This window comes from Anguilla rostrata, chromosome 6 (genome assembly GCF_018555375.3).
Source record: "Anguilla rostrata isolate EN2019 chromosome 6, ASM1855537v3, whole genome shotgun sequence".
Lineage (NCBI taxonomy): Eukaryota > Metazoa > Chordata > Actinopteri > Anguilliformes > Anguillidae > Anguilla > Anguilla rostrata.
Genome location: NC_057938.1, coordinates 10,976,702 through 11,001,964, shown reverse-complemented (window position 1 = coordinate 11,001,964; position 25,263 = coordinate 10,976,702). Strand labels below are relative to the sequence as shown.

At 41.2% G+C, this 25,263-nt stretch overlaps 1 protein-coding gene and 1 long non-coding RNA gene across 2 annotated transcripts in view; one reads left to right on the top strand and one right to left on the bottom strand.

Moving 5' to 3' along the window:
- Positions 1-1,265: 1,265 nt before the first annotated feature.
- Positions 1,266-8,843, bottom strand: LOC135256506 (uncharacterized). The gene is made up of 2 exons (XR_010330445.1): positions 3,168-8,843; positions 1,266-1,970 (listed from the first exon to the last, which is right to left on the bottom strand). It is a non-coding gene; the product is annotated as an uncharacterized LOC135256506 (long non-coding RNA).
- Positions 2,031-25,263, top strand: part of LOC135256504 (B-cell lymphoma 6 protein-like) — a 37,153-nt gene continuing 13,920 nt past the window's right edge. Inside the window, exon 1 of the mRNA XM_064338326.1 lies at positions 2,031-2,154. Coding sequence (XP_064194396.1) covers positions 2,076-2,154 — 79 coding nt within the window. The 5' untranslated portion in view covers positions 2,031-2,075. The remainder of the gene's footprint in view (positions 2,155-25,263) is intronic.

Below are 25,263 nucleotides of genomic sequence, written 5' to 3'. Positions count from 1 at the left end.
TAGCTGCTGTGCTATTTTTGTCCAAGTCCAATCCAGCAGGGAACTGACCCCACAACCTCCTGGGGTCAAGGTAGGCACTCCCAACTACTCCCAATTGAAATCCACTAAATTGAACAGAGTAGTTCATTCAAGAATGATTGCTGAGATATACTTCTCTCCGATTCTGTTCACAGTTTGAAAATACACATTACACAACAGCTGCAGAGGCCAGTCTGTAAGAAAGAAATGGACAGTGCGATTTGTGTCCTTAGCTGCTCTGTGGCTCTGGTCCGGGCTGTTCCGGCATTATTACGGAATCACCCGTTAGCCCCGTAACCTCTGCTACTGAACACTCCCAAAATGGAAACCGCTAAGCTTCTTGAGAAACTGTGACTTAAACAGCTTGGCAATAACATTATCACCTGTGACTCAGAGGAGTCCAGTTTGCGTAATCACAGAGAACAGAAGTGATATGTATGAGAATTCTTCTTAATACAATGATATCTCTATAGATGGGAAGGGCGCATGAATTGCAATGGACAGAAAGAGGGGAATGTCAAATTGTGATAGACACCCTGCGTGGGTTTGCAGAGTGTGGTAGCAGTAGCGTAAGGATGGCAGCAATGGTGTGAGGATATTAGACGTTGTTTGGCTCTGTTCAGTCGATACAATGAATAACCCATGCAATGTGCTTAGTTTTAAATATTGCAGACACTGAAGTGAGGTTTTTGTGTGCTTTCTTGCTTTAGTTCCAGCTACCATGACCACTGGTTACTAGAATTCATAAAAAATGCTCAAGAGACAAAAGAATGTGCTTAAAGTGAGAAGGGTTGGGGTCAGGGTTAGCTACATCAGAGAACTTGAAATAAGCTCAATGTCCTCTCAACTCCATCACAACTTTTATCTGAGTGAATTGGGATTACAAAAATATAAAACGCGTACTTGGTGTAGCAACGGTGGTCCAACCTGTGGTTACAAGCAACAGACGTGACAAACTCTGACTTTTCTCTCACTAACATACTCACCTTTACTGAATTGGCCTTCATGTCCAGAGCATAAATACTGACATCAACATGCAGTGAACAGGGAATAATGCACAGAAGGCCATGAATTAAGTGCAGTAGATTGCACACAAGCTTGGAGAAATGTGCACAAGTTTTTTGTGGCATTAAAGCTTACACAAGATGCAATAATACGTATGATTTGTGGCAGGCTCTGAAGTAAGAATGAGGGAGGAAATCATCTCCCTGTGATTTGATTTTGAAACCGAATCATTCTATTAGTGCCAGCTGCTGTGATGTAATGGCCACATCACCAGATGACAAGTTCTAAAGAGCAATATCCCAATTCCAAGAACCGAGCCCAACTTAGGTAGATTAATACTCAGGACGCTGGAATGTTTGCTGTAGAAGGGCTCTGTTTACAAAACATTATGTCATCAAACTATATGAAATACCGTAATCTGGCAGATGGCCTCCAGTCCAAGAGCTGCTCCATATTGAACAAACCAGAACACCAGGGTTTATGGTTTATGGGCCTTGCGGGATTTCTGATTTGCCCTCGTTCAAATGTATTATTAAAAAAAAAAAAAGGATTACAGTAAATGCAGCTTAACCGTTTGCAAAATGGAGTAAAGCCCACGGTTTCGCATTCATGGAAAGTTGATGCATCAGTGGGCATCAGAGCACAGCTGCCTGTCAGGCTTCGGTTCCTCTTGTGGACTCGACTCACTTCATCGGTCGCCTCAGCTGCACGGTTATGAAACAGCGGTTTCCTGCCAGTCGCAGTGGCTCTGAAACGACGCGTCCCGCAGCCGTGCGCCACTGAGTCCGGGTCCCCCGATCCTCCAGGACGAGGGCATCGCTGTCCGCCGAGGCTGATGCAGGTGCCACCCTCCCCCTGACAGGAAGCCGATCTGAGACTGGAAGAGGCTCTTAGCGTGCTCATCGCTTCTCGCTGCACGGTCCGCTCCGAGTCCACGTCGCACCGGCCTGTTATTGAACGAAGGAGCCGCAGCTGAACGCATCAACCGGCTGAGCCACACCCCCTCATCCAACAACACGACAGGACAGGACAGGACATTTCCCCCCGTTCAGATGTTCAGGTTGGGGTTCAACCTGCTTGCCAACACCCAAGGGAGCTCTGGGATGACCCAAAGAGGCTATCTAAACCACGGTCAGTATTTAATTTTCCTATCCCAGCACCACCCCTCCATCGACCCGGTCCTTTTTATGAATTACATGTATTTTGTTATCTATGGACATCTGTGTGATTTATAGATAATATCATATTGCAGTAGAGTATAGTGTTCATTTCCCCTGTTGAAAGTTCTGTTTTTTGAAATGAGGAACCCAAATCACAGTGTCAACGAACCACCAGCAATATTTCTATGGCACTGTCGATTGTTCCTGTTAAGTCATTATCCTTCTCTGTGTGTACATCCATATTCAGACCAGTAAAATAAGTAATACATTTATCGTACGTTTCCTGTATATGTATGTAAGAGCCCATTTATTGACTACATTTTGTACTGCCATTAGTGCATCATATTTAAATACAGTTCAATTGGATTCATCACAATGAAGTGTGGGCAACATGAGTCCCGTGTCAAAGATCTATGATGAAAAACTCCTTAATCTTAAGAGTTTATCAGTCTTAAATTAAGAGAAAGAGTAGCGAGCAATTCAGTTGTCCCCCACCTCACTTTTAGGAACATAAGTTAGGCTAGTGTACCCGTAACATTTATAAATAATTTTCAGCTTTTGGCTTTTTCTTTTATCAGTGGGGGAACCGGGATATAAATATACCTTCTGTATTTTGATGCAATAAAATGTACAGCATCTAGCTGATTTCTAATGTGAGGTTTTCAAATAGCTGGGGATGGCAGTGTAGCAAAATGATAGGGGATCTTGGAACTTGGAGGTTGTAGGCTTGATTCCAACATGGGGTGCTGTAAATGTGCCCTTGAGCACAGCACATAACCTGAATTATTTCAGTAGATATTCACCTGAATAACTAGATTGTCTTCAAAAAAAGTGCAGGTTGCTTGGGAAGTCATTGTTTTTCAGTTTCTGAATTTATTATCTATGTAAAATAAGTCCTCAGATTATTTGGAAGTCAGTATCTTCAAAGTGGCTATGACAAAAAAGGGAAATTGTTTTCATTTCTGAGAAAGCAGAAAAACTGACCTTAATTTTAACCCGTCTGGTCTGTCTGCAGTCCATCGCTGCATGCCTGTACTGTGGCACACAGTGTTGTTATGAAATTATCCCAGCTTGACCTACAGAGGCACAGGCCTGGGTAACATGATGTACCGTACAGTGGGCGGAACATAAAGCAAACATGGCAACAAAAAAAAGGTATGCAGTTGCACAATGAGTGGAGCCATTAACGAGTCTTGCTTCATATCATACTGAACAAAATTGCCTGTGAAATTGTGCTGATCTCAGCATGCTTCCATTGGAACATTTGCTTGTTTGTCACCAAATGTTCTAGAATACAGGAGCGGTTCTTTTCAACTTAGGCAGCACTTGGGTACTGAGGGGTGGGTCAGTAAGTCCTTGGAGTGAATGAGGTCCATGAGTTGGGGCGCTTATCATGGTAAAGACTTGTTGGCATTGCTTTCTGCTTATAAGAATATTCAAAATGTTTTGTAAAAAGAAAGGAAGTCCTCAATGATTCCTTTCTGAACAGTGAGCTTTTTTCAAGCAACCTGATGGTAAGTGTTTTTGTTTTTTTGTTTTGTTCTGAAGAACATGCTCATTTGACATTTTACCCATCCGAGCATGGCATCAGACTGTGTGTGTGTGTGTGTGGGAGGAGGGAGTCACTTCAGAGCCGATTAGGGTTAGAACAGTTCATGTGCACCACTTAATCCTCTTGTCAGTCTCTTCTTGGTGTCACAGGGTTTGGGAGGAGGTCAGTTGGGTCGCAAAGTTCACAGCTCATTGAGTGGTAGCACCAGGATAGCTTGTTAGGCTTGTTATCTGGCAATGCCACAGCAGGGTCAGCTGAAAGATGTCCCACAGAGCAGAGCTGACACTGCAGAGGCATCTGAAAGAGGCTATTTCTAAGCCCCCTGGCCAGCTTTGAGTACTCTTTGGAGTGGATGGTTATGTGGATTAGTAACCATACACACAACAGATTATCCCTTGAGGTTATTGCACAGTGCTTTGAGTGCTGGATCTAAACAAAAGCAAACAGACGAAAATCCAAAGCAAGGTGATTTTCTGCCTTCCAAGTGTCGACCAAAGGCTCTGGCTGTGGCAAGAAAGGCTTTATTGAAAGCACCACAGTAATTAAAATGACAGTACACTTGTTCGCGGCAAACATACAGGGGAGTTCTTCAAGATGTCACAATAGAGCATTAGTGTCAGATGACTGGCCCTGTAGACTGGAGGGTCTCGAAACCGTGCAGTAGCCTATGTTTATGTGAGAACCATCTGGAGTCACTGTGTTTCAATTAAAGGGAAAACAAATAAAACATATATTATCTCCCTAATCTAGTCCAAATGCTGATGTTGTACAACTGGCCAGTGCTGACAGTGAGATTGCTATAGAAGGAAGGCCAAGGTTCAGTTTTACTGTTTTCAGTCTTTAACTATTATAACTCAATTTTTCACAAAAATCATTAGATTGATCCATGAGGCAACATTCATGTGAAAAACAAATAGAGAATTGCAGGAGACCTGGTCCCAGACTTAATACATACATGCTAAATGTCTCAATTTTAATTCGTTTAATAAGAAACATAAAGCAACCCTGGCAAGTAGCTAAGGACAAAGCGTATTGTGGCTCAGTTTGTCCTTAACCTGGCTCCACACTTTCCATCGTACTTTCACCAATGCCTGAAATCAACATAAGAAAAGAATGCTTTGTGCTTTGTGTAAAAGTGGTGGCTTACAAATCTGGGGTCAGCCTATAGGGAGAGGCTCCACACATAGTTAGTGCCCTTAATGGCAGGTTGTTTTGTTGACACCCATTGTGGTAGTGATTTCGGGGGGGCCGGAGGGGGGGTTGTTGGGAAATCAATGGCACCCACACCAGAGCAAGGCCCAGGGTGTAATCGCCAATGGGCCATTCACCCACGGTCACACCTAAGAGGTCAGTGCTCTTATGAGGCCAAAAATATGTGAATTTGTGCATAAGTCAAGACCAGTATGTTGGCTCTATTGTGAAATACATCGTAGAACAGGGGTGTCAAACTCCAGTCCTTTGAGGGCCACTGTGTATGCAGGTATTTGTGGTTTCCTTTCGATCAGCAGCCAGTCAAAGCCTTGAGAACAAGGTGTGTGGACTCTTCAGCCAATCAATGACTTAAATGTATTTTTAAGTCACTGCGGTCCTACAGGACTGGAGTTTGACACCCCATACACTCAAGTAAGTATTTGGTTGGATTTACTGCATGGATGTTTTATACATGCAATTAACCATGCACCCGAGTTTCTTGTCTTATGGACTGTTTCATTGAGGAGAAATGTTTTATTAATTCAAGTTATGACTTAGTTAAGGGACAGGGATGGATGAGTAAATGAATAGAGACAGTTGAGGGATATTTTCAAATTGAGCTTCACCCATGATATGCTAACCTTTCAGATTGTTTTCTGATGGAAAGAATAAATGTGTAAAAGATTACCCTGGGTTGTTCTCAGTCCCCTTTATTCCCTCTGTTTCTATGTGCCTTATTTTTAGCTCTTTTTCTTTACCCTGAGCCAAATGTAAATATATTTTCTACCAAGTTATGTGGTGTGTGTAGAATTTTCACTTGGAGCTCTGTTTTTGCCTTGTCAGAATGAACAGTAAATTCAGAAAATGATCCTACAGTCAGTTGTGACTGTCATGCCTTGGATTGTTAAACTGTAACTGTCATGCCTTGGATTGAGTTGCATGTGTTTTTTGAGGCTACTTGGCTTTTTTTCAATAATTAAAATAGATTAAATTAAAAAAAAAAAAACAATAGAAATGATTGCTCTCCATGGTTCTCTCTCTATGAATATACTATATGCATGGATATTTTTACATATGTTTGTATGCAAAAAATATTGAAAATATATACATTAGAGGTAACATACCATCATTCTATCAAACATGGTTAGTTTGTTCTAAGTATTGCAATGGTCTGTAACACCAAACTGAAAGAATTCTGTGTTCAAGCATTGTTCTCTCGAGCTATCCATACTGCATATTGAAATTATCAACTAGCATATACCTATGAATATCAAGGAAAGTGTTCACTGGGCATATTACATACTGTAAATATCAAGTCAATGACCCTAACAAGGCTCATTTATAAATATTTATTATATCCAGCAAAATGTTGTCCCTGGGTCCGATTTATGAAAGAATATATCAGGGAACCTCAGTAAAAGCACTTTTTGAAATGTACATGCTGCAGTGCTTCCAAATGCTTCCATATTTCTGACTATAAAAAAACTTTTGTGACTTCTCCCAGATTTAATGCATGCCATTAGACGTGTTTAAAAAAAGAAAATCGTGGAAGAGAGCTTGGCAGGACTGTCTTGTGGTTGGAGGACACCCAAACCGAATCGTGTTTGCAAGCAGGTGATATCTGGGGCTTGCTGATAATCCTTTCATCCGAGTGCAATCCCATGTTCCCACACTGCTGTGAGATGTGCTCCAATTACTGTTGGCGAGGGTGGCAGACAATCTTAGCAAATGAGCCCATAATGGGCCCGAATGAAAGCCTTTCAATGGGACCAAATTGACTTTATTCCTTAATATACTATAAGTAATGTTTTACTGCCATTTGGAAGTCATCTTACAACTAGTAAAGGGCAGACATAGGATGTAAGTTGCAATAAAAATAAGCTGTTTGATGATGAGGACAGACTCATCAGCATCTAGGTTACTCATTTATCCACCGTTTTGTGCATCCAACGTTTTCACTAATCGTGAATATTTGCTTCTACTCCCATTCCTCCCATAAAACAAACCTTTGTTTCTGTTATTTTTCATATGGAGCAGTTTACACTTGTTTGACAGCACACACTTTCCAGCAAAATGTACTGTTATGTGTTTATTTACATTACATTACGCTGCATTACATGCATCGCCTAGCTATAGCCAGGTTCACTGTCAGTTTTATGCAACTGATGTAAGGCCAAATCACAAGGGTGGATGTGCAAACGTTTGACTTAGCATTTGCAACCAGCTTCTTTGCATCCAAGCTGGTGCAACTAGCTCCAGGCAGGAGGCCTGACCTCCATCCCTAAAGGTCGCCTGTAGCCCCAAACACCCTGATGTGAGAGAGACTGGCTGACAGGGGCAAACATCTTTAATTACAGAGCTAACCAAGCTAATCTGATAGGCATCTCCCAGGTAGTTTTCCACAGCTACCTGCAGTGGGGAAAAAAACTGAAATGGCAACCCAACCAGAGGGGAACCGTTATGAGGTGGATGGATCGTGCCGTATAGTCAAACTATAACAGCATGCAGTAATGCACATGCAAGGGGTCAGTCCAATGTAAAAAAAAAAATTTTAAAAAAAGGAAAGCGCAAATAACCCTGTCTGACTAAAGGCACAGCTTCTGAAAAGCTCATTATAATAAATTTTTCATTTGAATTAATTCATTTTATTACACAACACATTTTCAATGTCAAAACACCTCTGATGTGGTAAATTTTACTCGGCTGGAATACATACAATTTGTCTCGGCCTCCTATAAACTCTGCTAAAACAACAAACCATTTTGCCGTGTATTATGATTGAATGATGCTCTTACCATTCTCCTGGACTCCTAATGATTTTATGGTTTGATTTTATGCTTGCAGGAAGGGTTCAGAACATTTTGTACCAGTGAGCAGGCCTTTACTGCTGGGGACACTCATTTTGAAGGTTGTCCTGTCAGAAGCAGATCATTCGGCAGATATTAAGATTTGCTTAAAGGACAATCATATTAGCTGGCTTTTTTTCATAACGGAGTGACCTTTATCTCGTTATGTGCACTGCATTTTATCAAAGGTCATTTGCACATGTTCTTTTTATCTTGAGAAAAGCAAACATATTAATGCACATCAGAGTGCAATCACTTGGCCTGTGAATATGACCACATACCTACTTAAGCATTTTCCCATGCTCTAGGCATGGAATATTAGGGAACCTTCTCTGCGATGTTGTAATTCAGTCTGAATTTTGCCGTCAGACTTCTAAAGTTTATTTTCTCTGCGGCAAGTGTGCTAACGTGTAAGCACTTTGGTCTAGGGATTGCAGTAGAAGCTCTTGTCTGTGTGCAAAGACTGCTGAGGGTTATGCCTTTTAAGGGAAGCACTGTTGTTGTTTCAATGACACCCGCTATTCCATTTTAGGCTATTAATGTGAGCCAGACAAATTACTAGATTTGCAACCTAATGAGGGAAATTTCCAACTAGGTAGACCACTAGGCCAAAAAGCACAGTGACACCTTTCTATGAAACTTTTGCATGAAGGATAATATCGCTACTTGTCTATTTTTGCAGTTCACCAATTGGCAAATTTATTTAATATTTCTGGGTTGACCATCTTCAAAAAATGTCATTTTCTACACAGGGATTTGTAAAATAGTTCTTCGTATCCTAAGGTTCACTTACACACACTGGGACACACTTTCTTCAGAGATTCCAGGTTATTAGGAAATAAAAGCACATCTTCCATCGCTGGGCCCTGGTCCACCAGAGGGCACCCTCATAAGAAAGCCCTTATTGCACAAGAGATTTTTTTTTTTCATGACGCTCTGAATTCCGCATTCCTTGCCTTTCTCCAGCTCCCCCCGGAGGCTGCCAAGCTCTCGTTTTGCAAGCTTTGATTTGCCTGGACTGGCCCACTGCTTCAGCTGCGAAGCCACTATCTGCTTTACTCCCCACCCCTGTTCCAGCAACTTACTACACAAAGGCAAACACAAATACACACCCCCCCCCCCCCCCAACCTACTGACATATACACATAAAAGCACATGCACACCTGTGTGAGCTCTCTCTCTCTCACACACACACACACACACAACACACACAAACGCAGACACCCGTGTGAGCTCTCACACACACACAAACGCAGACACCTGTGTGAGCTCACACACACACACACACACACACAACCCAGCAAACTCACAGACAGATACAGATGCTTACAGACATGCACAGCTCACCTGCTGTGAGTCATAGACACACACCCACTACAACAAGTATGCAGCCTCATTCTGAATGCAATGCCCACAATTAAATCTGGTTTCATCCTATCAGCATCTTGATCTCAACAATGCATGTGTGCCATGAGAAACACTGTGAACTTTGTTTTATTATGTCCACACCAGTGATTCCATGTCCTGTTTTATACAGCAGGTGGCCTTAGTTTTTCATCCCTTCTGTGTGAGTTGATCGTCTGAGCAGGCCAATGGGAAAATAAAACACTTTACTGTTCTACTTTATGAATGGGCCACACCCAGCCCATCCTGTGGGATGACAATGCCAATATGGCTAACAAGGCTAATATGTAACACATCTATTACCTTCATAGAATTGAGGTAATAGCCTTCTGAGTTCACATACAGCTTTGAAGAGTACAAACTCATTTAAGAGCATTTCGGACTGAAACTGATGATCTCATCTAGAGGAGAGACTCCATGGAAAGGAACAACACAAAGGCCCTTTTTAGCTCAACTCTGATGACGAGAAAGAAAAAGTATTTTCAGGATTATTTTATCAAAGGATTTTCAGTGATGACCTCTTTTCAGATTCTGCTGGCTGTCATGAAATTCTTTGACACTACACATCTTGGCATTCAGTCAAGTCAGAGGAATGGAAAAATACTTTGCACAGAAACAATATGCTAATTCAGAATATAGATGGCCCTGTGTACATTCATACTGAAAAAAGCTGACCATAGTTAAAAACTCTACTGTAGTGGGTTTGTCGTTTTTTGATAATGACGTCCTTCAGCTTCATCTTCTTGATGGTAAACCTATTCTCTGTTTGGCTCTAATGAAGCAACGCTCTCTGCATTATGTGTACTTTCCCATGGCAAGAAACCGGTCACACCGGCCATGCTGGTTTAGCATGGAACTAGCGCTGCCCGCTATCACTGGGGAATGTTGATGCTTCACCGTGACCTTCTATCTCGCAAGAAAGCAAATGCTTTCAGGTTTGTTGAGGTTTATGTCCTCTGTAAACCCGTGTCGCCTGAAAATAAACTACAATGACATGAAACACCTGCAGGAAGGCAAACGGGTGTGTGTAACGCACGTAGCACGGCTGGCGTTTTATCTGACACAGTTCCTTCAGCTTAGTTGCAAATGCATTCTGACTGACTGAAACAGAAGTGCAGATTTATGTAATCACTGTTGTGACTCTGGGGCTCTGGAAGTCTTTTTTTGCACCAGTGGTGCTCTGTTCAGTCGTTCTCTGCTGGGAGTTCTCCACAGGGGTGACGAAGGGTGGCTGGTAGTAAAACAAACAAGGGTGTGTCAGCTTGTCACCTGAGTTCCCGTAGTGAGTCACTGGGATTTCAACGCAGTTCAAGAAAACAAAAGAAATACGTATCTTTTTCAGTCACAGAACCTTAGGGGACCCTGGAGTACCAGCATCTACCTTGTTTTTCAAGTTACCAAGCAATTGTGTAATGCTCCCTTAACATTGTTATGGCAACATCAAATGTTGTAGGAACCTGCTGAATTATCAACTTTCATAGCAGGGGGAATTTTCCATTCAGTAACGCCACAAGAAAAAAAAAGTCTGGGAAAGAGCTCCATTTCCTTCTGGGAGGACCTGATCTTCTATATGGTGTAACCTCTGAAATTTGAATTCATCTTAAGGTGATAATGAGATACTGCGACACATTTTCAGAAGACCGTCTGTTCCCACCTCTGGCCCAGTATGAAGCATTCAGGGTCAGCAAGCTGCTGAGCAGGGACAGTAAAAAAACAAAAATGCAGCTCTGTGGCAATGCATGTCCCATCTGCTTTTCATACAAACATCACCAAAGAGGACTAATTGCATGGCTTAAAAAGTTTTCTTTTACCTTGTCCTTCTGTGCTCCCTGGTATCCCACAATGCAAAGCCTCAGCTTTTGAATGGTTGAGCCAGCAAATGTTCATCATTCTGAGCTTCAGAAGAGACTCTGAACCCTGTGTTCCTCTCCAATGTGGGCAATGGATGTTGCCTCTTACCTCTCTAGTTGGAAAAAATACTATTTGCTTATGTTGATTATTTACACATCCAACTCTGTTGTGGTGTTTACCAATAGAAATGGCTGCTTTGCGGTTTCAAAAAGAAGACAGAAGTAATGGTTGTGATGTCCATCTTGTAATTACAGAATTTCTAACTAGTTTACTCAGAGTCCCACAGGCTTTGTGTGCTTCTTTAGGAAATGCTGAAGCATTTCCAGAACTGCCACCTTATCTGATTAACAGTCAGCCAAAACAGCTGCACAAATTCCACTTGAAGGTGCCATGAAAAATTATTTAAGGTTCACCTTTAAAATAATTCCTTTTCTGTGTTTATAATTACAGTGAGCAACAGTGTTGAATTGTTATTGGCTGTTCATTTATGTGATAGTATCTTTATAATGAGAAAATCTGTTGCTGATATCATGTGCTTTGGCAAGGCAACAAAGAGTAGAAACTGTGTCAGAAGTAGGTTGGGTAGTTTGTCAGTAATGTAGGGTCTGACATACACCACACTGTTGATCCATCACTCAACAAAATAAAAACAATCATTCCAGTGAGACAGTCATTTAAAAAGCTAATTTGCACTGCTCACAAAAAGACTGGTGGCTTATTCGATAAGAAGTAAATAAATTGTTGAGTGTTTTGTAATTAAAAAATAATTTATCCACGATAACTATGGACTTTTTACCATGTCAGCCGTCTGTATGGCTTTGATTATCATGATGACTGTCTGAAATAATTTATTACACAGAGGAAAATGTGGGCTGCTGCCAAGATCTGGATGTATGTCATAGATATCCAGAAATAAATCTCACCTTGCTTCAATATTCCCTTCTGTTTTAAATGTGTGGGCCTTAAACACACATACACACACACACACAAACACACACAAACACAAACAGACACACACACACACACACACACACACACACAGAGAGCATTGGAGTGGGTAAGTGGGTCCTTATCTTTTTATTTGTCCATGTGCATTAAATATTTCTAGCAGGTATTTCTTAAAGACGCAGAAAACTGAATGGAAGATTAGCAAAGACTCACAATACAAATAACAGGTTGCATTTAAGGCTGCACAAACAGACAGGCATTTCTTACTTCAGAGGCATGTGCAATTCCATAAAAGCTCTGTCACAAAGTGGATGAATGACAAAAAAAAAATAGATTTCTGAGGACATATGTAGTTCACATTCTGTTCTTTCAGATAAGAACCCTCAGTAACATACCAGTGTGTCAGCCAAGGACATGATTCCTGTTTTTCAGGAAACTATTTATCTGTACTTGTTGGACCTTTATCTGAAGCTACACTATATGGCCAAAAGTATCTGGACACCCCTTGGTCTGGGGCTGTTATTTTATGGTTTGAGCTTGGCCCCTTAGTTCCAGTGAAGGCAATCTTAATGCTACAGCATACAATAACATTCAAGTTGATTCTGTGCTTCCTGAACAGTTTGGGGAAGAGCATTTCCTGTTTCAGCATGACAATGCCCCCAGGGATACGGCGAGGTCCATATAGAAATAGTATTGTCGAGAATGATGTGGAAGAACTTGACTGGCTAGCACAGAGCCCTGAACTCAACCCCATCCAACACCTTTGGGATCAATTAGAAAGTCAACTGCAAGCCAGGTCTAAATGCCCAATCAGTGCCCGACCTCACTCATGCGCTACTGGCTGAATGGAAGATAATCCTTTATACTAGCAAAGATCTAATACAAAGCCTTCCCAGAAGAGTGGGTTTATAGCAGCTGTTATAGCAGCAAAGCGCTGTTATAGCAGCAAAGCGCAGACTAGCTCCATATTAATGCTCATAATTTTGGATGAGATGTTGGATGTCAGGTGTGCACATACCTTCGGTCATGTAATGTATGTATCATTATAGGAAAAAGCCTTCATTACATATTAAAGTGAACAACAAGAGAGCAATTGGTTTTAGAACTTGGTCAGGGTTCTATGCAGTCTAGTCAAGTTCTTACACTTTGTGCACAGAGGCAATGTCATGCTGAAACAGGAAAGAGCCTTCCCCAAGCTGCTGCCATGAAGTTGAAAGCACACAATTCTCTAAAATGTCATTGGATGCTGGAGCATTAAGATTCCCTTCACTGGAAGTAAGGGGCCTTGCCCAAACCAAGAAAAACAGCCCGAGACCATTATTCCTCATCCACCAAACTTTAAAGTTGGCACTGTACATTTGGGCAGGTAGCATTCACCTGGCATTCACCATACCCAGATTCGTCTCAGACTGCCAGATAGTGATGGGTGATTCATTACTCAAGAGAATGCGTTCCCACTTCTCCTATTGCGGTGTGCTTTACGTCATTTCAGTCGATGCTTGGCATAGCGCATGGTGATGGCTTGTGTGTGGCTGCTCGGCCATGTCTGGAACTTGGTAGTGAGTGTTGCAACCAAGGACATATAATGTTTATGCACTATGCACTTCAGCACTCGACGGTCCCGTTCTGTGAGCTTGTGTGGCCTACTGCTACGTGGCTGAGCTGTTGTTGCTCCTAGACGTTTCCACTTCACATGAACAGCACTTACAGTTGATCAGGGCACCTCTAGCAGGGCAGAAATTTGACAAACAGACTTGTTGGAAAGGTGGCATCCTATGATGGTGCCACGTTGAAAGTCACTGAGCTCTTCAGTATGACCCATTCTATGCCAATGTTTGTCTATGGAGATTGCATGGCTGTATGCTTGATTTTATGCACCTGTTAGCAATGTTGTGGCTGAAGTAGCCAAACCCACTAAATATAAGGGGTGGCCACATACTTATATAAATATATTTTGTTTAAAAAATAATAATAATAATTTTATAACCCTAATATCTACAACTGAAAATAACTACTTTCCTCTGTGGCAATGACGGACTGCTATATATGTAGCAGCCAGAGGGGCAGTGTGTCCTTCACCCAAAACAATTGCTACTTTATCAGTTACCAATTGTGTTAAATTTTGAAATTGCTGTTTGTCGGTTTGTATTCATCTGCAACAGTGTAGGAGGAAGTGTCTCAAGCTCACCTGTTTCACAGTGATCACATGACCTTTCTTTTTTGGAACGCCAGGTTCGTCTGTGTTGCACCGTTTCAATGGCGAGGCTTCAGCCAGAGCAGTTCTGATCTAAAGCTTGTTGTAGTTACTGTTGTTGTTTGTACATTTATGGCTTTCTGGATTAGCTGACTGACAGCTACATTGGGGGGAATTTGTTTCATGTTTCTTCAAATTAATCCCGTTTCAATGCTATGCCGTCTTTTGTGTTAATTATCAAAGGAAAACAGACTACATTATAATTGGCAGTAATGCACAATCAATTATTTTAGTCAGATTCTTAAAGGTATTTTTGTTTTATTTTCTGTCTTTCTTTCCGTCTCCCCCTATTTTGTCGTGCTCTGAAGAACAAGGAAACCACATTTCTATGTCACACCAGATCCACCCCACAGTTCCCCACAGCCACATGCCCACGCGCTCTGCCATTTGCACCACAAGCAATTTTCCCCCCCTGCCCACAAGCAAACTTTCTGACAGGGTTGGGGACAATGCCAAATCACACCATGTGCAAAGGGTCCCAGTGTCTGCTTTATGGTATGAGTCATTCTGGGGGAAGAAGGGGGGGCGGGGGGGGGGGGGGGGTACTGGCTGTCCTTCAGCAGGTCAGGGGCCCACGGTGGAAACAACATCAACCCCATCCCGCTTCCGGCCCAGCGCACAACCCTCGGCCACTTCCTGTCAATCTGTCTGAGCTCCGCATTGCTCCGAGGTTAAGTCGCTATTTAAACTGTCACCTGGAAGGCAGTCCTACATGTGGTTCACATTTAACTGGCCCACGATGCACAACAATAATCAAATGCATGCGATTGCTCAAGCATGGGAAACTGTATTCATGCTGCCCCAGTGCAAACAGGCTTATCCACACGTAGCTTTGTTGAGCCTATAGCCTGTAAATGTCTGTTTGCAGAGACTAACGTATATATTTATATAGAGACGTGTATAGTACTTTGCTCTGGCCTTCACTGAACCCTCTCATATCAGTGTTCAAGTTTGCAGTTCCCTCAGGACATGACCAAAGTATCACATTATAATACTTAACGTGTTCTATGCTGTTGGTTCCCAAACGTGTATTGCTTTACACAATTTTAGCCCAAACTTAGTTTTTTTGTTTTTGTACTGAAGATACCAAAAAGATTTCCCTTGCTAGTCAGGAATGAAGATTCATTAACCTCATTAACAGAATCTACAGTTGAACTTAAAACTAACTTGTTTATCTAAAGAAAAAGAAAATAAGGTTTGTTGTACATCTTCAATCAAAAGATATCTCTTTAACAATGTTTGAGGTATCTGCCTTGCGGAGCCTTCTGTTTCCTTTACACAATTTTAGAAATGTAATTCTGACATTGTGCAATGGTACACCAATCCAAGCACCATTTTTTGTTTTTGTTTTTCTTAAGTTCTCAAAGCCCACTTGTAATTGTAGGCCCATTCCATTGATGTAACATCCCCCATTGAAATAGGCAGGGAATATTCTGTTGAATGATACCTTCTCTCCCACCCTGGGAAATTCTGTGGCCCTTTATGCATGGGATTGGAGGGCTCCCTGGTATGTTCTTTGTTCATATCCATACCATGTATATGGAAGTACAGCGACAATACTGGCCTTTTTAATAATATGAATGTACATAATGGTTCACAAACTAAAGCATTGGCAAAAGCAAATACATAAATACATGAATAAATAAATATTTAATAAATAATTCCACATCAGATGTATCCCAGGCCAGCCCAGGAGCATAGTTCCCCATTTCAGGAACCACTGTATCTTATATGTTTATTAGTATTATAATTTATTTTTTGTATCTTTGTGATACTCCCGTGTGACGGCTGTAGTGTTATTTTGCCACGAGTTCACTGTTTGGTACACTGGCAACAGTTTCACAGAGGACTGACGCAAAAGCAAGAGGGGTGATAAAGGAGTAGAGAACTGAACCATGAAGTCAACGTTAGGTGGTCACACGGTCATGTTTCTAATGCCAAATTGTTCAAATTCTGACATAAACCTTTAGAGTTGGAAATCTAATTGAAATACATGCTACAGCAGGTCAGGGTTTTCAAATAGGTTATACTTTTTCAATCAAATCAAAAGTAATCGGAGAGGTATTACACATGTTGGGTTTTTATTAACAACCATTATTGATCATACCCAAAATGTGTAATATCCATAGAGACTCAGATTTCTTTTGATTTTATAAAGAAAATATTCTAAAAGATTGCAAACATTCTAGAGGATTCTATAGGATATCACAGCATGGCTGTCCTGAGAAGGCAAACATTTAGAAGGGTGAGAATGATCTATGATCTTTAGGCATCCTCACAGCAGTAAGCTTGCAGCTATGGTCTGGAAAGCACCAGTGTAACTGTCTGTTTACTTCAATGATGTTACATAACCACCCACAACACCAACAAGCACTGGGTGCCCATGATTGTTTGACCTTAATATCGCCTACAAGGGGCTTGCAAAAAAAATTAATTAACAAAACCATTCTGCCTGTTACACACATTTTCTTTCCAAGGCTTTTGTTTTCAAAGTGCCGATATGACCTTTGACCCTAGTCAACACGTATGGGCCTGTTGCCCCAGCCATGTTTAGAGAGTAGGGCATGTGGGGCTCTCACTATTCAAAGTCGGAGGGTTCAAGTGTGTTGGAAGGAGAGGTCGGGGCCCAGTTGAACTGTCAACCCATGGCGTGAAATTTACTTTGACAAGACCTGAGGGTGAGAAAGCATGAGTCATTTATTCACCTATAGTCAGACTCCTCCACATTTTCCACACAGGGGATGTATGTTATTTTAGAGTATGTTATTATACCAACCAGAAACTACACAAAGTAGAGAATAGTTCCGGTCTAATGACAGGACAAAATCCAAGAGTTGAAAGCAATTGTTTTTGTTGTAGTGGAGTGAGGAAAAGAACATGAGGAAGGAGACTTCCTCAATAAAGTTTTACTTTATAGCTTTACTGTGTTATTACCCGGAGAGTAGTGGGTGGGGGAGGGGGTAGCAGGTTGGCATGGTGCTTTCAAACACGATAAATAAAATATGAAAATTGCTTTTATATCCTACTCCCTACAAAACCACACAAAAGAATTTTCATCAAGATTCTGGTTTTGAGAACTGCAGAAACCTTTTCCACAAAATATTTGCCTTTCAGGCAAATGTAGCTTAAATACTTTCTATGCCAGTCCGGCGGGCGGGCATGGTATTAGCACAGTGGGTGACCTCAACGTGGTTAATTTTTTCACTGGTTTACCAGGATATCCCATTTGGAATTACTGTCACTGGACTGATGGAATATTAACGCCGTGGCACCTAACTGCTTTCTGCTTTCATACATCTGTCGAAAATATGCCTGTAGAATGGCTCGGTAATCTGAGAGCTTCACCTTGAAAAAGTTGGAAAGCAGAATACACGCTTTTATTCTTAAGGAAAAGAAGAGCCAGGCCTTGAACACATGACCTTGCGTACTACTTCCAGGGCCTTTCCTGACACCTCGTCCACTGCGGTATAAAATGACTCTCAGAAACTGCTTTTCCACAGTCAAGGCTGCCAGTCGAATAGTATAAAATATGTAAAGGAAAAAACGTATAGAAAAACATCCAAAGCATGGAAAATAAGGGAATGGGGTAAACTGAGTGTTCTTGGCTCATAGATGTAGTGGAACAAATGTCTGAAACCATTTGTTTTTCTTTAACACACACAGGGTGGTACTTCTCCCAGCTAAATGCTAATCGGAGCCCTAATATTCTATGGAAATTAAATGGAAAACAATCTACTCTACCATCCCTTTACATTTTCTGTCATTTAGATTGCTCTGGCATTCATTTATACTATGAGGCCAATGCACTACAGATAAAATGCCAAATCGCTGATTCTATAATTTGTCTGACATCACAACAATATCTCACACAAATTGACTGATGCAAGTCAATCCAGGCCATGGTCTCTATATGTACTCTTTAAATAAAACACACACACACACACACACACACACAACCATATAGGATCAGACTATGTTAACAAAAGCGCAAACTCTAGAGCTGTAGGTTATGTGAGAGCTTCTTGGTTAACTCACAGATGGGTTGTATGGTGTTAAAGAGGAAAACGCACCAGGATATGACTCAAATGCAGTTATCTCACATCTGATATAGGACTTCATAAATGCAGCCTGTGACATTTATTTACAGAGATCAGGGACCATGAGTCATGTATCTCTTTGTTGTTCCTGAGATGAAGCCTGCATCTTAGATTTGTAAGAATCCCACTATGAAATTAACACAAATGATCAACCCTTTACTGTCATGTTTTTGGTTAACATTTTGTCCTATCTACCTTCCTTTCTTCAAAGTTAATACTCCATTCCTCTTTTCAGATTTTACACTCTTTATAACCAACATCCTGAAAGAAATTACATTTCATTGGACAAACTCTGATTTCTGTGATCCCTCATATTTAAATACAGCACCAAACAAAGTCTCTGTGCATTATTTTAATATGGCCGCAAAGGGCTGAAAAGATAAGTCCAACTACATCACACGAGGGCATTAGGATAAATAGGCATTAGGAATTAGGGCAAGGCTTTCTCAGTTTTACTTCTCTTAGCCAACACGTGTGTAATTGAGGGAATTTTCATCTGTCACTGAAACTAGGCCAGCTGACCAAAGGCTATGTGGGAGCATGGTCATTCACCACAGCTACAGGAATAGAATTAGCAATTTTGCCTCTCTCTCTCTCTCTCTCACTCTCTCCCTCTCTCTGTCTTTCATATACACACAGGAAGTGTGGTGATTCGAGAGTTCTCATGAGTGAAGGCAAAGGCCTAAGCGGTGCATGTGACTGCAGAAGAGACCTTCATCCTCCTTAACGGCACTGGAAATCTTTTTCTTTCTTTTTTTTCGACTGAAGAGACCCCCACATAGATGCTCATACCGCATTCCTCCGCAGCATTGCGCTTCTCTTGCATCATGCTTTTTAAAATCTCGCCACTGCAAAAAATCGCACCAGCATCCTTTAAAGGACGACATGAAGAAGAAAGCTCGATGTAAGATCTGAGATAAACGTGCGTTTAGTATGCGAGAGCGGCCCCCAGTTAGGAAATCCGCCATCTCTGGAACTTGTCACTTCGTGACCCGCCGTCACAGTGTCCGCTCTGTTCCTTCTTCTTTCTGAAGTAAATGAAAATGTTCTCGTCTACAAGAGAGGCGTTTTGTCTGGATTTGAAAGACTTTAAACATGAGCGGGGCCTTGTTGCACAATGTTATGACTTTAGCAAAGAAAAAAAGGGGAAGGTAGCGGACACAACACCTGCACTTTCCCTCTCACTTCGCCTGTCCAGCTGACAATGAGAAGCTTGCAGTGAGAGACAACAGGAAGCAAAACCTCATGAAACCAAAACCCCAAGCTCTCGCATTATGCTCAGGCCCAGTTGAGCTGCCATTTATAGCAATGTCTTTTGCATAAGCTGCTTCCCTGGTGTTTGACAAAATAATTCTAGAAAGGCATTTTTAAAAAAAATGTCAATGGGACTGGTCTCTCTAAACTGGAATTGATGCTCTTAGTATACCTGAGTTTACAGACTTTACCTCAGTTTAGACTACCCTTCCACAGCAGAACCGGATACAGACTGGCTCACCTCACCCTTTTCCTGCAGAGAACTGCAACCAGCCCAGGATACCTGCACCCCTTATCTCTGAAAAAACTGACCAGGCTGGCTTCCTTGGGTCAGGTTCCATGGCACTTTCCATGAGCCATTTCAGTGTGAGGACCCATCCCAGCTCAACCCTCTAACTCCACCCTTGATGGCTCTCTTATAAACAAGCTGCAGACAGAGCTAGGGAGGATCGGCCACATCACACCCATCAGCATAAAAAAAATATAAACAGAGATCACCTCACAACAGATCACTACAAACTGTGTGACGTACAGAGGAAGACAAAAGCAATAATGGAGGCCCTTTTTTAAAGGAAACCCTCAGCTTTTGTCTTCAACCATAGTCTAGGCCATCATCTCAATCTGGGCATATATTTTTGTGTTCAACATAATGTCTGGTACCTATGGCTCTTCTTGTGGGTAGAACAGTGTCCAGCTGTCTGTGCTGTAGCAGGCTTTGGCTACAGCCTTTGCTAGCCTAGCTCCATCTCCAAAGGGTAGTACATTTAAACGAATTGCTCCTGAGTCTAATATTATTGGAAACCACAACAGTGGTGCATGCTGTGCTATTTTTATAGCCATTAATATGACTGTGTGTAGCTCTTATCAATGCACTGCCCTCGGCTGGAACTTGTGATTCTCCTGAGCCATCTTTGCTTCTCAGAAACTAATGTGATCTGACGATCAGACAGAAGAATATTTATTTTGAACTATTGACTGGCTGAGAGGCACGAGTTGAATACATTGATATTTATCATTTGCGAAACGGATATAGTGAAGGACATGGCGGCAACCACTGTGTGTTGTCCATGGGTGCCTGCCATGGGATCACAGAGAGAAATGGGACAATGAGCTTGCATGCGCAGTTGGTAGATAATGATCCTGGTATTGATGACATGTAATTTTTTCCTCATCCTATTTTAACTGGGTCATTTATTTTTGTTAAGAACGTGTTTGCCAAAGCTCTGTAGTAATTATCTTGCGCTTGTGTGATTCAACACAGCTGGAGAGCACGAGAAATTACACATTTTCTCCAAATTTGTGGATGGTTTATGGACCTTCATTATGCATAACGAAGTCAAAGGCACTTAAACAAACCCTCGAGAGGATAAAGTAGTCGCTGCTTCGTTTGTCGTGCGATGTGTTTATTTAACATTGCTGAATAAGACGTTCTTTATAGCGCACAACTAAGAATGACGCTTTTTTTTCTCCACACGTTTTTTAAACCCCTTTTTAGATTTATATTGTACAGACAATGTTGCACCCAACAGGTGCTCAAGTCAAAGAAGTCCTTGTTATAAACTTGGTATTAGCATGCTAAGACAGACGGGGAAAGCCTACCTTTAGAGACGGTGTATGGATCCGCAATCAAAGTGAGTGAAGTGAGAAAGCAGTACAGTTCACCAAAAATTGTTTGAGTCATTGCTAGTTTAGCGAAGAGTGTGCTCAATTGTGCATGCGTAATACGCACCAAAAGAAAATAATGAAAAAGTGGTACAGTTCAAATTGCTTCCTGTTTAAATAACTCAATTTTTCAGGTTTTCTGCACTTAGAAAATGAAAACGCAATAAAGTTCACGTAACTTAATTTTTGTCTGTTTACATTACTCAGTTTTTTTTCTACTATTTTCTACACTCAAAAAACAGATGCATGTCATACAGTGGTTGCATGCAATACTATTAAATATGTGCGACTTTTACTGATTAATGTCCATAATTTTACTAAATCCAATGATTCATTTTTTGTGTGATTTTTTTTTTTCTGTTTACATGACTCAATTTTGTAGATTTCCTAGAACAGGCATTAAATTATAAAACCATTTTCCTTGCGTAGCAGTGGCACAACCACATTAACAATATAATTAAAGTACATTACCATTTCTAAACCCATGCTTTGATTATAATAAATGATTGTTGTAATATGACAGTGTATCATTTTAAACATAAAAGCAAACTTCAAAACAACGCTTTAAAAAGATAGCGAGGTTTGCTTTTTTACAAACCTACTTTTTTGTTGTTTGCAAACAAGTACTTCTTTTATTGAAACTTCTGTATAAAAGCATTCTGAAAAGATAGGCCTACCTACAGTATAAAAATCTAGATATGTGGGTCATTATTTGACGTTTTCTATAAGGAGTGGGCGTGTTTCATGCATCTAACCAGCTCAGAGCATTTCATGTGGCTTGCGCATTTGATCACTACAAAAATTTCACAGGGGTTGCATGCTCCGCGCTCTTGTCACGGCTCGATTTGTGGGTGGGATTGACCCCGCTCCACCAACGCGGAAAACACCTGTGCGTTCCTCACAGAATGGCCCCCACTGCTCAGCTACAGTACCTCTGTATTGCAAGAGAATCTCCCCCCACACAAGGCAAAGCGAAGCAGAAACTAGGCAGCCAATTACGGAAAGTTTTCTCCTCATCACAACTAATCACTACCTAGGGCTGAGATAGAGGAGGAGGTTTGGTTTAGAAACGGGGTGAAGCAGAGTGGTGAGCAGGAAGGAGAGGAAGTAGAAGGAAGATTTGAGAGGGAGGGAGTCCTTTGAAGTGTGTTTCTGAAGTTTGTTTGTTTGGTTGTTGTGTTGCGAATATAAGCATATTTAAATGATGAGAAAGGGGCACCTCAGTTTGCCACATTCATATTAATAATGATGAACTCGACTTTGATCTGCTGTGGGTGATCAAAAATTTACAGGAACCTAAACTTTGATTGTTAGTCTAGTATATAATATTACAAAATACTGAGTACAATGGAATATGTAATATTCGACAAACCCTGGCTTACAACCCTGTGTCTTAGCATGTCTGCATGTGTGTCGGGGCTATGGAATGTAGAGCTTTATATCTTAACATCCAGGCAGCAGAGACACTCCAGAAATAAAGACTCCAGTGTCACCTGACTGGACGCCAACACGGACACCAAGCGCAGAGCAGTCTGGGTGAAACCTGGCTCCAGAGGACAGAGTGCGTCATGGTCTAGTGATGGATTGCATTTCTATAGTAATTTTCAATATCTCCAAGTGCTTCACAGTAAACAGAGAAAGTTGACCTCAACCACCAGCTATGTGTAGCATCCACTTGGGTGGTGCACGGCAGCCATTTTGCACCACAAATCTGGCAACACATTAGCTTAGGTGGAGAGGGAGGATTACTAAACCGGTTAAACTGAGGGATGATTAGGTAGACAGGTTGAAAAATCCAGTTTGGGAATTTTGCCAGCCAGGACACCAGAGAACCCTCTGCTTTTTGCAGTAAGTGCCATGAGACTTTTATTGACCACAGTGAGGAACTGGGTTTAACTTTAGTGACACTAAAGCCTATCAATGTGTACCACACACCCCAAAACCTTGGCATTACACATCCCCTGAGGAACAATGAAATCAGGCTGTGTGATATGACATGCATGTACAATGGCACTTGTAGTCCTGACCAGGAGAGTCCCACAGCTGGGGGATCTTAGTTCAAGACCTTGCTCTAACTCAAAAGGTCCTCATGGGCCTTAGGTATACAGTTCTACAGGATTTTGTGTTTTTCACTTGTTTTACAGAAAACCCTATATTCAATCAAAATTTGTCCTTAAATTTGATAAATAAATTCAAGAGTAGTTTTCTTCTTGGTTAGCATCCTTACAAACACATATTGGTAAATTCCACAATCACATAAAAGTACCTCACCAAACTATGCTTGTGAAGAGAAATATAGCCTAACACTTGCACTCACACCCCCCCCCCCCCCCCAACTAAGAGCTGTGATGCTAGGACAACTGTCAAGCTCAAAGAGGAGCTCATTGAGGATCAGCAATGGGGGAGATAGGCCCTTTAGGAGAGGGCATTGGGTAGTTTCCAAGAAAGGGAACTCTAATTTACTCAACTTTTCATTCATTCAGGCTCATTATGTGGAAGTGGGACAGCCACAACTCATGCAAGAACAGAAAGTCTCATAGTTGCTTGTCAATATCACTTGAAAATGCAGAACGCTGTAGCCTTTTTTCAGGAAATACACAAGAACACAGGTCTAAGCCTATTTGCACTACACAAATACAACACCAGTGCTATTGCCAATACTGTCCATGAAAATACAATACAGTAAAAAATTTAAAAACAGCACGAGCTGTTCCATATCAGGATGCTCTATGGTAGCAGTTGAATCAACAATCAATGAAAAATTCTAAACCATAGATGAAGCTGATTCACAAAATAGTTCATACAAAATGCTTTTCCTGAATATTAAGGTTGATCTCATATCTGTGAATTTCATTATTGGAATCCTGCCAACAGTTTAAATGATGAACCCAGCACTTAGCATCTTTTTTATCTTTAGAGCAAATTTGTAGTAAGTGAGGACACAGACTTCCACAAAGGGACAGTCGGCACTGAATTCCAATATGTAGAGAAATGAATGTGGCAAAGCAACATAATATCTGAGGAATTGAACAATTCATGGTTTGTGTGTGCAAGATCAAAACAGTAACTATAAGTGTACATTGCATGCATGATATATAGCATCACGTTTAATCAATGTCACAAGATCACATTTTTCCAGGATACTTGCAGAATCTTAGTACTAGTCTTGCATAACAGATGAATGCAATATTACTGCTAAAATGCTTAAAATACTCATAAAATGCTTACACTTTTCAAAACTATTTAGATTATCAGCAGTCCAAGAGCACCAAAAAAGTTTAGTCATCCATTTACACAGTTAGTTGTTTAGGTGTAGTCTAGGTACAAACATACGTTTTTTTCCAAAGAGGAACAAGAGTAATGTTCTGTACAGCAAGTTCCGCAATGTGTTTACAACACTGGTTCTTCAGGGCTCACCCAGACCGATTGCTTAATGTTTCTGGCTGAAGCAACAGTGACACCGACAGAAGTAAAGCAACCTAACTTGTCATCATAAATAAACAAATACACAGGATCTACAGGTTATCTTGAATGCCAGCTCAAGACAAGTGAAAGAGACAGTCCCTCTCCCCACGCTTTTCAATTGCCTAACCCTCGACAACCAAAAAATTAAAAATAAATTATGAAAATATGAAAAAACGTGATACGGGAAATGCCTGCCAAAACAATTTAGCGAAAAGCTGAGTGGAAACATTCTAAAGTCAAATATGACCTCGTCTGGAGTGCGACTGATAAGCCAAGCACGTCCTTCACTTTTACCATAGGGCAGGAGGGGCTGTTCCACATGCAGTCAGCCTTCAGTGATCCTGCCCCTCCCTGGTTATACTGGAAAATTCCAAAAACGTTTGCCTGTTGTATCTAAGCTTCAAACCACTCCTAGGGTTACCTTGGTTGAAAAAAACACATTTGAGATCCTCATGACTCTAAACCAAGTGCCTATTTTCGTTGTGCTAACAGTAGGAAATACAAGACTGAAGAAAATATTACCAAAGCTTTCAATTGAATAAATGTAATAAATTTC